Source organism: Chanos chanos, chromosome 5 (genome assembly GCF_902362185.1).
Source record: "Chanos chanos chromosome 5, fChaCha1.1, whole genome shotgun sequence".
Taxonomy (NCBI): Eukaryota; Metazoa; Chordata; class Actinopteri; order Gonorynchiformes; family Chanidae; genus Chanos; species Chanos chanos.
This window is the reverse complement of record NC_044499.1, coordinates 35343518-35356893: the sequence shown is the minus strand read 5'-3', so window position 1 is coordinate 35356893 and position 13376 is coordinate 35343518. Positions and strand designations below refer to the sequence as shown.

The 13376-nt window shown below is 38.4% G+C and overlaps 1 protein-coding gene across 1 annotated transcript; it reads right to left on the bottom strand.

The window, feature by feature from the left end:
* Positions 1-4231: 4231 nt before the first annotated feature.
* prdm11 (PR domain containing 11) lies at positions 4232-12929 on the bottom strand. Its single transcript, XM_030775464.1, has 8 exons — positions 12758-12929; positions 11585-11710; positions 11026-11123; positions 10575-10834; positions 10164-10231; positions 9807-9994; positions 7434-8018; positions 4232-6679 (listed from the first exon to the last, which is right to left on the bottom strand). Exons 2-8 carry the CDS (start codon positions 11650-11652, stop codon positions 4518-4520), a joined length of 3429 nt encoding a protein of 1142 aa, XP_030631324.1. The 5' UTR covers positions 11653-11710; positions 12758-12929; the 3' UTR covers positions 4232-4517.
* Positions 12930-13376: the final 447 nt, after the last annotated feature.

The following is a 13376-nucleotide window of genomic DNA, read 5'->3' as shown; positions in this document are numbered from 1 at the left end:
AAGTTCTATATTCTGATCCCAGGCTAACCTGAAACACAGTACTGCAAATCTTAGGAATACAAAGAAAATGAATGCTACTATGAATTATCAGCTAAAACCAGTACACATATCAAGTCCATATTATGAAATTCTTTGTAATTTTAAATTTTGAAGAAAAAAACTATAAGAGCTCTGAAACCAAAATAATAAACTCTTCTTGCCAGTAATTATTCTGAATTTGCTATTTTGGTAGGGTAAAACATACATCAAAGCACATAAATGCAAATAATTTTTATTAAACCATAACTTGTTGAATATTTATGACATTATGACAAAACTGACATTTTGAGCTGGTTTACATAGTACATCTCCACATTCTCCATGAGTATATTGATGTTCACATGTAGATATACATATAACTATGTATCTCCAGTGTTGTACGGTATTCAAACAGACACTACAGGTGTGTATGACATAAATCTTAAATGCTCAATTTCAGTCACATGAGCAAGCAGAGAAAGATAAGAATTATGATTCACCAGGGAAAAAAAACAAGAACAAACTAAAAAAAAAAAACCAACAACCGAAAACTCCCCCCCCCCCCCGCCTTACAACAAAAGTGATGATGTTCCTTAAGCTTAATTCGTGCAACTCCAATGCCTTTAAAACCACCCACAGATTATTTGCGTAAATACAATATACATTATTTTGAATACACTTACAAAATTATCATGTACATAATGCAATACAAAATTCTGAATCTTGATTTGGAATATACATTTGGTACAATGTAAATTTGGAGAAGCAAATTCAAACTTTAGAGACTGCACAAGAATCACAGGAAAAAAAAAATCTTTAGCTCAGTTTCGGCTCATTTTATGAGAATTCACAAGTAAAAAAAAATCGTGAAAGTACAAAAACAACTAAAGCTTAATGAAGGTGCAGATACAATGCAGTCCATTGAAAAAGCAAATCTTGATATAACCACAGCGAAGAATTATTTCTTAGGAATTAACAGATTAACAAGATAAAATACAACAAATTATAGCTACATAATTGTGCATTCTTATGACAAGCATATTTTGCGTGCTCTTTTCAGCTGTAAAAGTGAGACTGTCTTCTTTGTTATTCCCTCTAAAACATTCAACAATCAAAACGGTCCCATAAAACTCAAGTAGATAAGTGAAATCATGGCTTTCCACAAATAAAAAAGAAAAGCATACAATCATACATGAGAAAGAAATCTATATTCTTAAGCTCAGAATTATTTGTACCAAAATAGTAAGCACTAAGTTATTCTGTGGCATACCTCACTGAGAGGTAACAGTCTATCCAACCACATTACCTTTGAGAGAGAAAGTAAAGACAGGAATACAGAACATTTAGCAGATCATAGCCTAACTAGCGAAAAGTACATGCATAAACATACAAACATGCATTCAGAGGAGGTAATAATCAAACTGAAAGAAAGTGGATCATTGGGACAATAGGGCAAAAGTAACTGTAAATCCACATTAGGATTGAACAATAAAAAATGATGTCATGTCGTGCTTTCAAATGTTATGCAGCATATAAAATAATAAAGTGAAGAAACTTGGCTATCATTACAAGCCATATTTAACATGGTCTAACATGTTAGGCTGTCCTCTACTGTGCCAGAATAAAAAAAAAAAGTGTCAGTATACAGACATTCATAAGTGGAAGCAAAATTAGTGCTTTTTCTGCACTAAAAAACAGAGTAGATAAGTTTGATCAAGTTGTTTAGCTTAAAAACCGAGATAAATATGGAGAGTTTGAAGGACATTAAATTAAATAACTCAAGATGTTTTTTTTTTAATCCAATCAAAAAGTTTGACATCATAATATCAGAGGTCAGCTTCAGAATGTCTGAGTAATATTTTTATGACCATTAATATTTGTTTCAGGACATAATGACAAAAGTATTTAACATAACACTCCAACACTCTTTGATATGATGTCTTAATATTGTGCAGTCTGTTAAACAAACAATATTTTTCAAAAACGGTTCTGTTTAAACTGAAGTCTTCAACCAAATTCATATTCATATACAACAACAAAAAAAAATCATAACCCACTTACTTGCTTCCAAATTTATCTATGATATATTTTACACACTTTTTAAAGATAATTAAGATTCTGATTTGGTTAAGCCCTAGGTATATCACAAAACATTCACCATGTTCAAAATCATTAACAAATTAAGTGACTGATGTAAAAAACAAATGCTCACCAACCAATGTCAGAATTATAAATATCCTTTTCTTTACTCCCACCATGGGTCTAAGCAAATCTGTCCATTCTGTTGTTTAGTTAACATTTTTCCAAACTGAATTCATAAAGGGGCTGAAGCAATCTGCTATTCAGCAATCTCTCCATTTCTCTCTCTGTCTCTCACACTGGCAGCATTCATTTACAAACATATTCATTTACATATCCCATTAACGGCCATTTTACTGTTACTGCGGATTTATAAAACTAGGCCTCCCTATAACAAAAACTTATTTGTTTTCCAATAATATACATTTTGTAAGATGAGGGTTTTGATCAGTGAGAACAACCAAACTGCCTTCATTTCTAAGTTTTTTTTTTTTTTTTTAATATTCCTATACTTGAGAAGACAGCTGGTTTTCAGAGTTATAGAAAAAAAAGCACACATACTGTCCAGAAACAGATGGGCACATTTTATACTGCGTTAAGAAAATAGAATGGCTAAATCTTTACTCAGTTTAAGCACATTTCAGAGTTGGACATGAATTTCATTTAAAACTATATATATATATATATATATATATATATATGTGTGTGTGTGTGTGTGTGTGCGTGTGTAAAACAATAAACTGTTATACCATCATTTGTTGTAATAGTTTACAGCCCCTCTCTTAAACCACGGCTTTGGCTTTTAGGTTTAAGATCACTGTAGCAGCCACACAAGCATTTATGGTCATTTGTCTTACAATCTTGACCGAAGGTATTACATGGATTCATAGGGACTACACTGACCGACATACTCAATTATTTATCAAGAAATACAAAGAAAATAAGTTTAAATCCCATTAGGCATAAAGATAATCTCTTAGTTCTCTTTTTCCACAGAGGAGTCCACTACAGATTTGGCCTTTCATTACGTATTTAAATATTGCACAGATATAGTGAGTGGAATAGAAGACAAGCCACAAAAAGGCTTAAAATAACCAAAAAAAGAAACAGAAACATGCAACAGGACCGCCACTATAATTTTAACAATATTAAACTTTCTGAATTATTCTGTCAATGATAACATTAAAATCTCTCTAAATGAGCAAAAATTGTTGATTTTTTGCGTCTTACCATGTTCAGACAATTTGACTGTGCAACACCACAAATATCTCTTCTTAATTGCACCTTATGAATGACAGAATACAATGACAGACCCCATGATTTCAAGAGAAAGGATTTAAACAAAACCTTGGATCTCTGGCATAGGTATATGGCATTAGCACCTTGCATATTCATGTACTTTATATCAGGTTTAAGACAGGTCACACAATTGCATAATGCATTATGGCACAACCAGAAGTTTCCATATTTGTTTTAACAAATTATTTGTATTTATATATTGGCATAACATTGGATATAAAGGATTTACAAAACCTTACACACATACTTTTCACATGATTTGTATTATTTTGCCTCCATTGCAAATAGCCACAGTCTTGAGACTGAATCTGCATTGACATTTATACTGCTGCAGAATTCCTCCGTTGTTCAAAAATCCCTACGTCTAATAGTGATGTGTTCTCACAGCAACAAGGCAAAATCAAATGACACAAACAAAACAAACAAACAAACAAAAAGAACCTTACTAAAAACATAAAAATGTTAGTGGCCATTCCCACCTCAATTACCAATATTAAGCATTCAGAATATGCTTAAGTAATTAAGTGCTCTTGTGCTCTGTTATTTAAATTACACAAGGTTATTAGCCTACTACAGCAAATTCATACAGAATAATAATTGATCTTTTTTACCAAGTATGCTTTTAAATGTTTTAGTTTGAAGAAATGTTTAAGACCAGCTCTGAATCATCTGTGGTACCCCTCACTGAGATTGACATTGAGAGGAAAGGAGCTTAAATGTAGTATGCAGAAAACAGGCAAATTTTACATCTAAACACTGTTTAACGGGTAAACTGACAAACTGCCAAAGAAACTCATTAGATCAACTTCAAAACTTTTTCCAAAAAGTTAATACCATTCAACAACACAATCAAAAGAGACTTTCTTACTTTGGAGCTTCTAATGAATATTCACATTAAATCAATGATTGTAAGAAGTGCTCTTCGTTTAAACTTGTTTAGCTGGACGTGTGCAACTGCCCATGTTCAAAAACTACTCTACCATTCTTACAAAAGCTGCTGATCAGACCATCCTAGCAGCATGGCCAACGTCAATGATTTTGGCCGATCACATAACAGCTCTGATCAACTCTTACGCATTGAGATGGCTTTTTGGAATATTATTGGTTGACAAACGCTTTGATTAATCATATATCTGAAAGTCTGTGTTCACATCCATACCGTGCAGTACAGACTTTTGTTCAGCTGTGGACATTCTAGTCAGCACCTCGGCAGAGGGCGAATAGCTATTCCCTGACTTCTCTTCAAACCAACTGTCCAACGGCCGCTTGCCATCAAAGTTGGCGATGGGTGGCCCATTAACAGCCAGGATCAGCAAGTCATTCATCTGATCCAGCGTAAGTCTTGAGTGGTTATTCCTGCGCACCTTCTGCAAGAACACTCGTCCTTTATCACAGCATGCAGCGGAGGTTGGCAGGACCCGGATCACCTGTAGAATGTGATTGAGCAACGGAAAACGCTGTTTGTACCTACAAATGTGACCCACCACATCCTTGAAACCATTTACACTATAGTAATCGCCTTTGAGATCCCTCCACTCGGCCATGAGGCTGCTTCGAGCATCCATCCTATCATGCGACAGCTCCCGACCCGCTGAGGGAATCATATCCAGGTGGTCAAAGATTAGCAGGATCTCCTCCTCTCCATAGGCACGGAGATCTTCCCTGTTACGTGGCCATGAGGCCAAGTCGAGCACCTGACAGGCTTTGACCACTGTTTGGCTTCGCTGGTCAAACCGCTGTGCTAGGATGCCCTGACTCCTTTGGCAGATCTTCTCCCTGATGGACTGAAACTTGGACTCCGCCACACGCAGGTTTTTCAGGTCCACACCGTTAAAGCTCTCACGAAAGTTCTCCTCAAATTCTTGCAAGTACTCGCCTGGGCAGTCGACAAGCTGGCCAATCTCATGGATGGCCTCCTCAATCTTTGCGTCAACTTCAGACACCATCAGATAATCCCCCTGGAAGATGAAGGCAAGGCGTGACAGTACTGCAATGACATCCAAAAGAAAATAGATCAGCTTAACCGACTGGTAATCCATCAAGAACTGTAGAAGAGAGAGGGCAATAGCAGCTGCATCTGCCCTTTGTGTCTGACTGCTAATGTCCTTGAGGTGGGCCACTACCTCCAGATAGTCCTTGATCAAGGCATTTAGAACATTGGGCTCCCCTATAATCCAACGGATTGCACGTATATCCCCAAGAAATTCTGTTTCTTCAGATAACGTGGGGGCTGTTGACCTCAGTTCAGCCATCATTCGAGGAGAGTACCGGTAAAAACTCAGTAGCTGCTTCAGGTTGTTCTCGAGATCCTCTAAGCACGAGAGTTCCTTCCCACTGATGGCATCAAGCACTTCTAAGTGAGGACGGTGGATCATAATAGGAAGGCAAAGGATCCAGGGGATTGTCTTTCGTATGGCTATGTAGAGGTTCGCCCTAAGGCCAGAGGAGATGCTGGAGCCATCAATCCCTAGGCCAACGATTAGCATGTCCTGCAACCTCAGTCCAAGAACACCAAAGGCACGCTCAACAGCTTGAAGGTAGCCATCCACACTTCCCCCACTTAGTCTTTGTAAGGAGAGGAACTCTGTGGCTGGTGGCCCCTCACTTGTGATGAACTGCACATATACTGCAACTGTGTCCGCAAGCAAGTCATCATTCTGCCCATCCATGATGACACTAAGGAAAGGAGACAGTCGTATCTTCTCTGCCAAGTCCTCTTTAATCGCTCGGGCAATGTGGTGTATAAGAATCTGGCAGTCACCCTCATTCATGTACTGGTCTACTACCTTGAGTTCACACTTCTTCAGGAGCTCAGCCAGTGGTCGAAAGTCTGAGAAAGGTCGGCCCTCAACAGCTAGGTGGTAGGCAGCATTGAAGAGGAGCATCATGTTGCGACACATCTCTTCAGTCTTCTCTGGATGCATGCGCAACTTATACAGCTGTAGGCACTTCTTGTGCAGGTTGCTCTGGCTGTGTAGCTTGATGGTGTGGATCTTAAACTGTTTTGAGCCTATGATGAAAGCTGAGGTGCGTGAGGACTGGACAGTATACTGCCGGCAGACATGGCACCACATCTCATTCAGTGTCGGAGAGTATCGTAGGAACCAGAATTTCTTCAACCACTCCTGCTTGAAGCGGCGGATTCTTCGACCCGGGCCCACAGACAGTTTGGAAGAATCATCTGCAGCCACCATGAGGTCAGCAGCTATGGACTCATCAGCAGAATCCACATCTGGGTCATCCTCCTCCATCACCACTGGGTTGGGAGTCATGGCCTCAGTTGCTGAAAAATCACAGAACAGATCAAAGACTTGTTAAACATTACAAAATCTGCACCAAAGTTGAACTTCGATGAAGTAGTCCTGTTTTTTTCTGAGGCATGAATCTATGATAACAAAAATCAGGCCATGAACTGAAGGATAATATAACAAAGTCAAGTTTGATGGCTGTACCTCATCAAACTTGACAGGAGTATGATGCTAACAACTTTTGCACTTGGAAAATTCACGTCAAAAAATTTTGAGTCTGTGGAGAACAATGACCACTGAAAGGGCATTATCAGTAATGCTTCAGAAGTAGGAGTTAGTCACTTAACAAACACACAAGGCTTTTTTTCACAGATTTAATGTGTCCAATTCAACAAATTTTCAACAGACCTTGAACAAATCTTAAAACATTTTCATTCAAAACAACAGAGCACTTTACCAATTATCTCAGGGAAAGTAAGACATACATAAAATAATAGAAAAACAAATGCATTGTGAAAGAACTGAAAATTCACTCTCACATCATTCAAGAAGTTGACATACTAAAGTAAATTTAGCAAAGGACAGCAAAAGTACATATTTGTGAGTGGACCACTCCATATTGAAAAAAGAAAACAAAAACAATACTTATAGAACATGTTAGATAAAATGTAAGTTATGATTTTTAAGTAACAGGCTCAGTATAGGTCAATAATAAAAGCAGCAAAATCAAACAGCTCTCACAAGATCTCTCCACTCCACTGCAGTGTTTTAACTCCATGGAGAACCTACCTCCGAAGTCATCCACAATCAGAGGCTCAGGCTGTGGTGTAGCTTTTGTCTCTGCCTGATCCCCTCCCCGCAGGCGTAGTAGCTCGGCCTCCAACTCACGGATCCGTCTCTTAAGTTTTACACAGTTTGGGCAAAATGAGGTGGAAGGACCCTCAGTGGTTGCTGTGGGCTCATCCTCCGTTTCCTCCAACTTCAGACATCCCACGTCAAAACCACTCTCCATTCGACTACCAGAAACTAACCCAGGATTCATTGGAACTTTAGACTCCTGCTGGTTAAAACAAGGCTCTCCTGCCTGGGACGAGTACACATTAGACTGTGTGAGAATATGACTGCCAAGGTGAGCTCTGGACCTTGGTAAGGACAAAGTGCTGTTTAAGGGGTTGTCTAGGCTTTGATTAGCCTCTAGAGATGCTTCCAGGACATCTTTGAAGATGAGGTCAATCTTCTTCTTCTTGGCCTGAGGCTGACAGTCACCTTCATCGCTTGAGTTCTTGGTAAGACTTCTTCTGCCATGTAGTGCAGACCTGAGCACTGGTCCTTTGGCTTCTTCTGGGTGTCGTGAAAGTTCTTCTGATTTGAGTCCTGCAAAAGATTCGTGCAAAAACATTAGCAGGAGGAAACTGAGAATATAAAGCTGTAATTGTATGTAAAAATCATCAAAGATCAAATACCAGAAATATCAGTCTAAGTAAAACATCAATGTATCTTAAAGTAGAGCTGTATGGTAAGGAGATTAATTTGACTCAGCAGCTCATAATGACGTAAACCTATTTTACTTACCTACAAAACAAATGCCGATAAAACTCAGGGACTTCTCCTCAGGTACATTTGTGTGTGTGTGTGCTGATAGAAATGTTAATTAAATCTGAACTACAAAAGTTGTAGTTACATTGTTTTTAAGCACATAAAACGGGACCTTAGTACTAATTTACCTACTATTTTTTTACTTGAAACAACTCTGACGGTCTGTTTACAGTTCAGTAATTACATAACATTATAAGAATGCATTCAGCGTTTATATATGCATTTGTATATTATTGTATATCACTTAACAGTACACACTTGACTATTCTTTGCATATCTATGTGTATCAAGACTCTTACCACGTACCATGTAAAAGAGCACATCAATGTAAACCCACAACAAAAGAAAGGCCAGTCTCTATTTGTGTGGTTGCAGTCTGACAGACATCCTGTAACTATGATCCTTAGTGTAACGTTTATAATTTTGTTCATCTTACTGTGACCAATATTTTTTCAAATAAGTAATTTTAGATGGTATCACACTTGGCCTTATTTGAGTTTCCAGAAAACAATTTTTGCAAACTAAGAAGCTGCTCATCAGAATCTTCAGGACTTTGTGAATGACTCAAGTTAGTTTACTCAAGCTATCTGAATTCAAACAATCTTGTCTGGTTTCTTTTAAGTTTGTGGTTTGATTCTCCTTTTACATACATTGTGAATACGAAGCTCTTGATGTTTTCTTCATTTCAGTAGCACTACTGGCACAATCTTTTTGTTTTAGAGCTGAAGTGAGCCAGTCTTCTATCCAGTTGAGGGACCACATAAGCGCAAAGATAACTAGGTTTCTCTTGTACCCCTTGGTTCACTGGAAAGAGGATTGGGTGCAGCTCTCTTCAAGACTGGTACAATTTTAAATGAAATAACAGTTCCATGTACTTCAGGACTTGTGTGAGCAAACAACATGTCTTTATTTGCTTGCCTTGCAGAACATTTCAGTTTTCACTATCTCTCCAATATCTAACACAAATCATCACGAGTGTTTCTGTCAGGAGTGAATTTGACCACTGAGATCTTTTGGTACACTACACAACTTTTGGTACACTACAGTTTCACAAAAAGCTAATGATAACATCAGTGACAATACCAGCTCTGGTATCAGTCTTTGATCTGCTTCCTATGAGTTATTTTTTTTTATTCTGGCTTAATTTAGAACAGCAAATAACAGAATCATCCCTGATAGTAGTTTTTTCTCAGTCTTTGAAGAGTGGATTGTGAGCCACTGCAACAACTTACCAACACATTTTTGTGATAATGTAGCATTAATTACTTTCAATTTGTCCACTTCTAACAAATCCATGTACCATCTCTCCCTAGCCTGTTAGGGTTATAACACAAATGTACTGGGACATCTAATTAATTTGGGAAATGCTGTTGGTATTGAAACTACCATAATATCTATTCAGTCTGGAACCTTGGTTATTACACCTGACAAAGGAATTTCCCAGTCATCAAGTGTTCACTCTACCCCACTGGCACGTGACACCAAAAAAAAAGAAAAAAGAGAAAAACAAATCACAAGTAACAAACTTGAATTCAGTTTTTAGAGTACTTTAGACACTCATCTCACCTGTGTCCAGGTTGGAGTTAATGCTATCCTTTGAGACACTGTGCAGCCGTCTCATGTAATCATCGCTGTACCACACACGTAGCCTCTCACCCGCCAAAAGCCCCCGACACACACGGAAGTATATGTGCCCACCATGCTGGAATGCACTCAGATTCTTCTCACTCTTGTCAGCAGACATCCGTATGTATCTGAGGGACACATGAATCCTCGTTGGCAAAGCCTTTCAATGATCTCAAAACCTTGTGTGATCAGTAGTATCAAGGCATGGTTCTGTTTGTCTGAACCAGTTTGCTATTTTATAGTGATGCCCGACAACTCAATGCAGACACATCTATTTATACGAATGAACAGGCTTACCTCATCCAGTTTGCTTTCGTTTCATCGCTCCCATCAATGGACCTGTATGTATTGTTCTCCCCAACAATCTGAAAAAAAGAAAAATAGCTTTTTTTTGACAAAGACAAATATTGTTGGTCAGAGGGTCAACCAGAAACATGAAAAGAATATCTGTATTGGATGGACAGCTACTGCAAAGACAAATGATCTGATTTCTTAGATACCAGTTCATTCCTCAAAGCAATATAACAATATTTAGGTTATGAGCTACATATTTTCCATTCCAAATCTGCGGTTGTGGGCAAAATAAGTCAGTTTGATTAACAAACAATTAAACTGTGCAACTAGGTTCGGTCATATTTGACAGTGTTACAGCCAAGGCAAAACTGTACGGGACAGGGACTGAAAAGTCCAATTTGAGAAATAACTCACCATCCAAGAATGAACCCCAGAGGACTTGTCCTGGGCCACCATTTCTCCCTGATAGGGGCCGAAGAGTGCCCCCTTAGGGATATTCTCATCCATGCAACACACATCTATCTCATCTCCATCTCGGATCAGCTCTACTCCTGATGGTATTGTGAGTGCAGCACGGTTGGGTGTGCCTGTAGCTACGGGTGTGTCCGGCACAAACACTGGAGGGCCATGAGTAGGGCATTCCTCCAAGAAAAATTCTTTACACTCTTCACAGACTGTAATCAAGAAGGATGATATACATACAAGCTGATGATGTCAAAAACTACAACAAAAAACACCCTAAAGTACAGTTCCAAAACATTTACAGCCAAACCACCTGTTTACAATCTATTTTAAAACAGCTCTTGAGCAATTTACGGTGCATTTACTGATGTGATTTAATTTGCAAAAGGATGTGGTGACTTACACCAGAAGTCTACATTTTGTTGGCCTACTGTCGCACAACGCTCATGGTTGACTTTAAGTTTCTTGCTCGGTTCCTCAAATAATTTGTCATTTTTGTCACTGTGAACACACACAAAAAAACTCACACATGATTCTGTGAAAACTTGAATACAGCGGTTCAGTAATATAAAAGACAGCATTGTAAAACATGTCACAAATGACTATGTTCAATATACATTATGTCAAACATATCTGTAGAACCAGAAAAATTACCGCATAATGAGAAACTGCCCAATCAAGCCCCACATCAGAGTTTCCTTGTACTTGAATTTGTTTTTATAAATACATTTAGATTTAATACACGACTTACATCTGGTCTTCAATATATCAGACCTGATTTCAAACTGTGAAGTCACAGTATAAAGTTGTAAAACAAAGTCTGGTATATAATAAAGCCTTGAACTTTAAGATCTAACGTAAAACCAAAGGAGAGGAAAGACATAAGCAAGGATGACTGGGGAGCAATTTTGGATAAGGCCAGACTTTAATTATCTCTTTAGCCACAAGGCTGTCAGACATACCTGCTGCAGCTTTCAGGCTTGGTTTCCGTGTGTATTTCTATGGGAAAAGTGTCTGGATCTGCCATCATGTCAGGTGGGAGGGATGGCTGATCCCCAAGTGACCCTTGTCAGTCCAACATCTCAGAACTGATGGTAAAAAGAAGGGCTTTAACTCATCCAAGACAAAATTATGATTAACTGGTTCTCTTAGAATCAAAAAGTGATAGCACCGTAAGGTGTTCTGATGTTTAAACCATACAGAATATATATGCTAAATGTAACAGCACACAAAAAGTAATAATAGGAACGTGAAAGGATGAAGATAAGAACACCAATACTGAATGGCCAGAAAGTGACATAACTGCTCAAGTACTAATTATTTGTGTTATGTAACTTTTGGCTGTACTAATTTCAGCTGCACCACCCAAAAACACAGAGCCTCATGTATGGTACTAAATATTAAACAGGGGAACAGAAAATTCAGAATATCTGGATTTCACTAGAGAATGACAAATATTGACCAGAGTGCTTACAAAAAGACTTGCTGAAAAGGGAAACCTTCAAAAAGAACACTTTTACTACTAGCACTTTATTAAGTCTGTTACTCTACTATTTAAATCTATAAACTGAAGTAACTGTAGTCTTTTGTTTCCACAACCAATAAGATATCTTTTTCTTTTAGAAGACATTGACTAATCTTTCAAAGTATTTCTTTGTCGCGAATGAGCTATGATTGGGCTTCGAAAAGCAAAAAGCACTTAAAAAAACAAGCGTTTGAAGTGACCGCGAGAGACCCCTCACGACAATGCAAGCCTTGTTTTGCTGACGTTTCGCTTTCAAATCAGTACTTCCAAAATATTTCGGTTTCAAAACTGAAATCTGATTGGTCTAATCTTCCGTCGCTCAGAGGACACGGTCTTGCTCGCAGAGACGAACAACATAGCTAAGCAAATATGGGGCAACGATGATCCTACCAAAAGCAAACTTGCGCTTCACCTCAAAGTTTGCCTCTTCAACATGACAATCGAAAAAATCCCCAAAGAACATAAATCTGAATAATGTGACTATTGTAAGTGTAAGCAATGCATTAAAATTGGACTTTTCCTCGGTTCTCTTCTGCAGGCAACTGGCAATTTGCCTAACGCTTTCGGAAGCCATTTTCATTGGCCACATTGGCTAGTAAGACAAGCTCACCTTCTCGAGAATACGCAGTCCGTCGGGGGTCTCTGGTGGGCTTTCAGTGCAGAACCTCGCCTGCAACCTCTCTGTGCTGACCACCGTTGACGCAGTGGTAGCGGTTAATTTCACTAGTCTGGGGCGATGTGAAGTTTATCATTTCCAAATAATTGTTACGAGTCAGCTGCTTCTCTCTGCTTTGACCACCATCTTTTTATTACAGGAAATGACATGGAAAACGGAAGAAAGCAACTTGAGTGTAGAACCGGGCTCAAATGAAAACCGCAGGATTAAAAGTATATCAGATAATGCATATACTTTTCGCGCGTTTTACTGCGTTTCACCTGTGCGGCGCGCGTGCGGTTTGAGCTCATGACGTGCACTTCCTGGCTTATCACTCTTCAAAAACCAATTTTGAAATACAGTCAGCACTTTGTTAATGAGTCAATTTACTCGAATTTTAAATCAGAAAACTTAAATATTATTTGCAGTGCGCCACGAGAAGGTTTGAGCAGCTGTAAGGATTGTGAGCTGATGATATTTGTGCACAACTGTTGCATCTGATGCACTAATATTCACATGTGCCACTCCAACCGTCACTTATCTAATATTTAATTTCTTTTGCTAAAGACATTGA

Bases quoted from the DNA above. Each gene is read 5' to 3' on its own strand.
- prdm11 (XM_030775464.1), bottom strand. From the start codon at position 11,652: ATGATGGCAGATCCAGACACTTTTCCCATAGAAATACACACGGAAACC. The intron at 10,232-10,574 runs GTGAGTTATTTC...TCTTTTTTTCAG, and splicing joins CTGGGGTTCATTCTTGGATG to ATTGTTGGGGAGAACAATAC. The intron at 8,019-9,806 runs GTGAGATGAGTG...AATCTTTTGCAG, and splicing joins TAACTCCAACCTGGACACAG to GACTCAAATCAGAAGAACTT.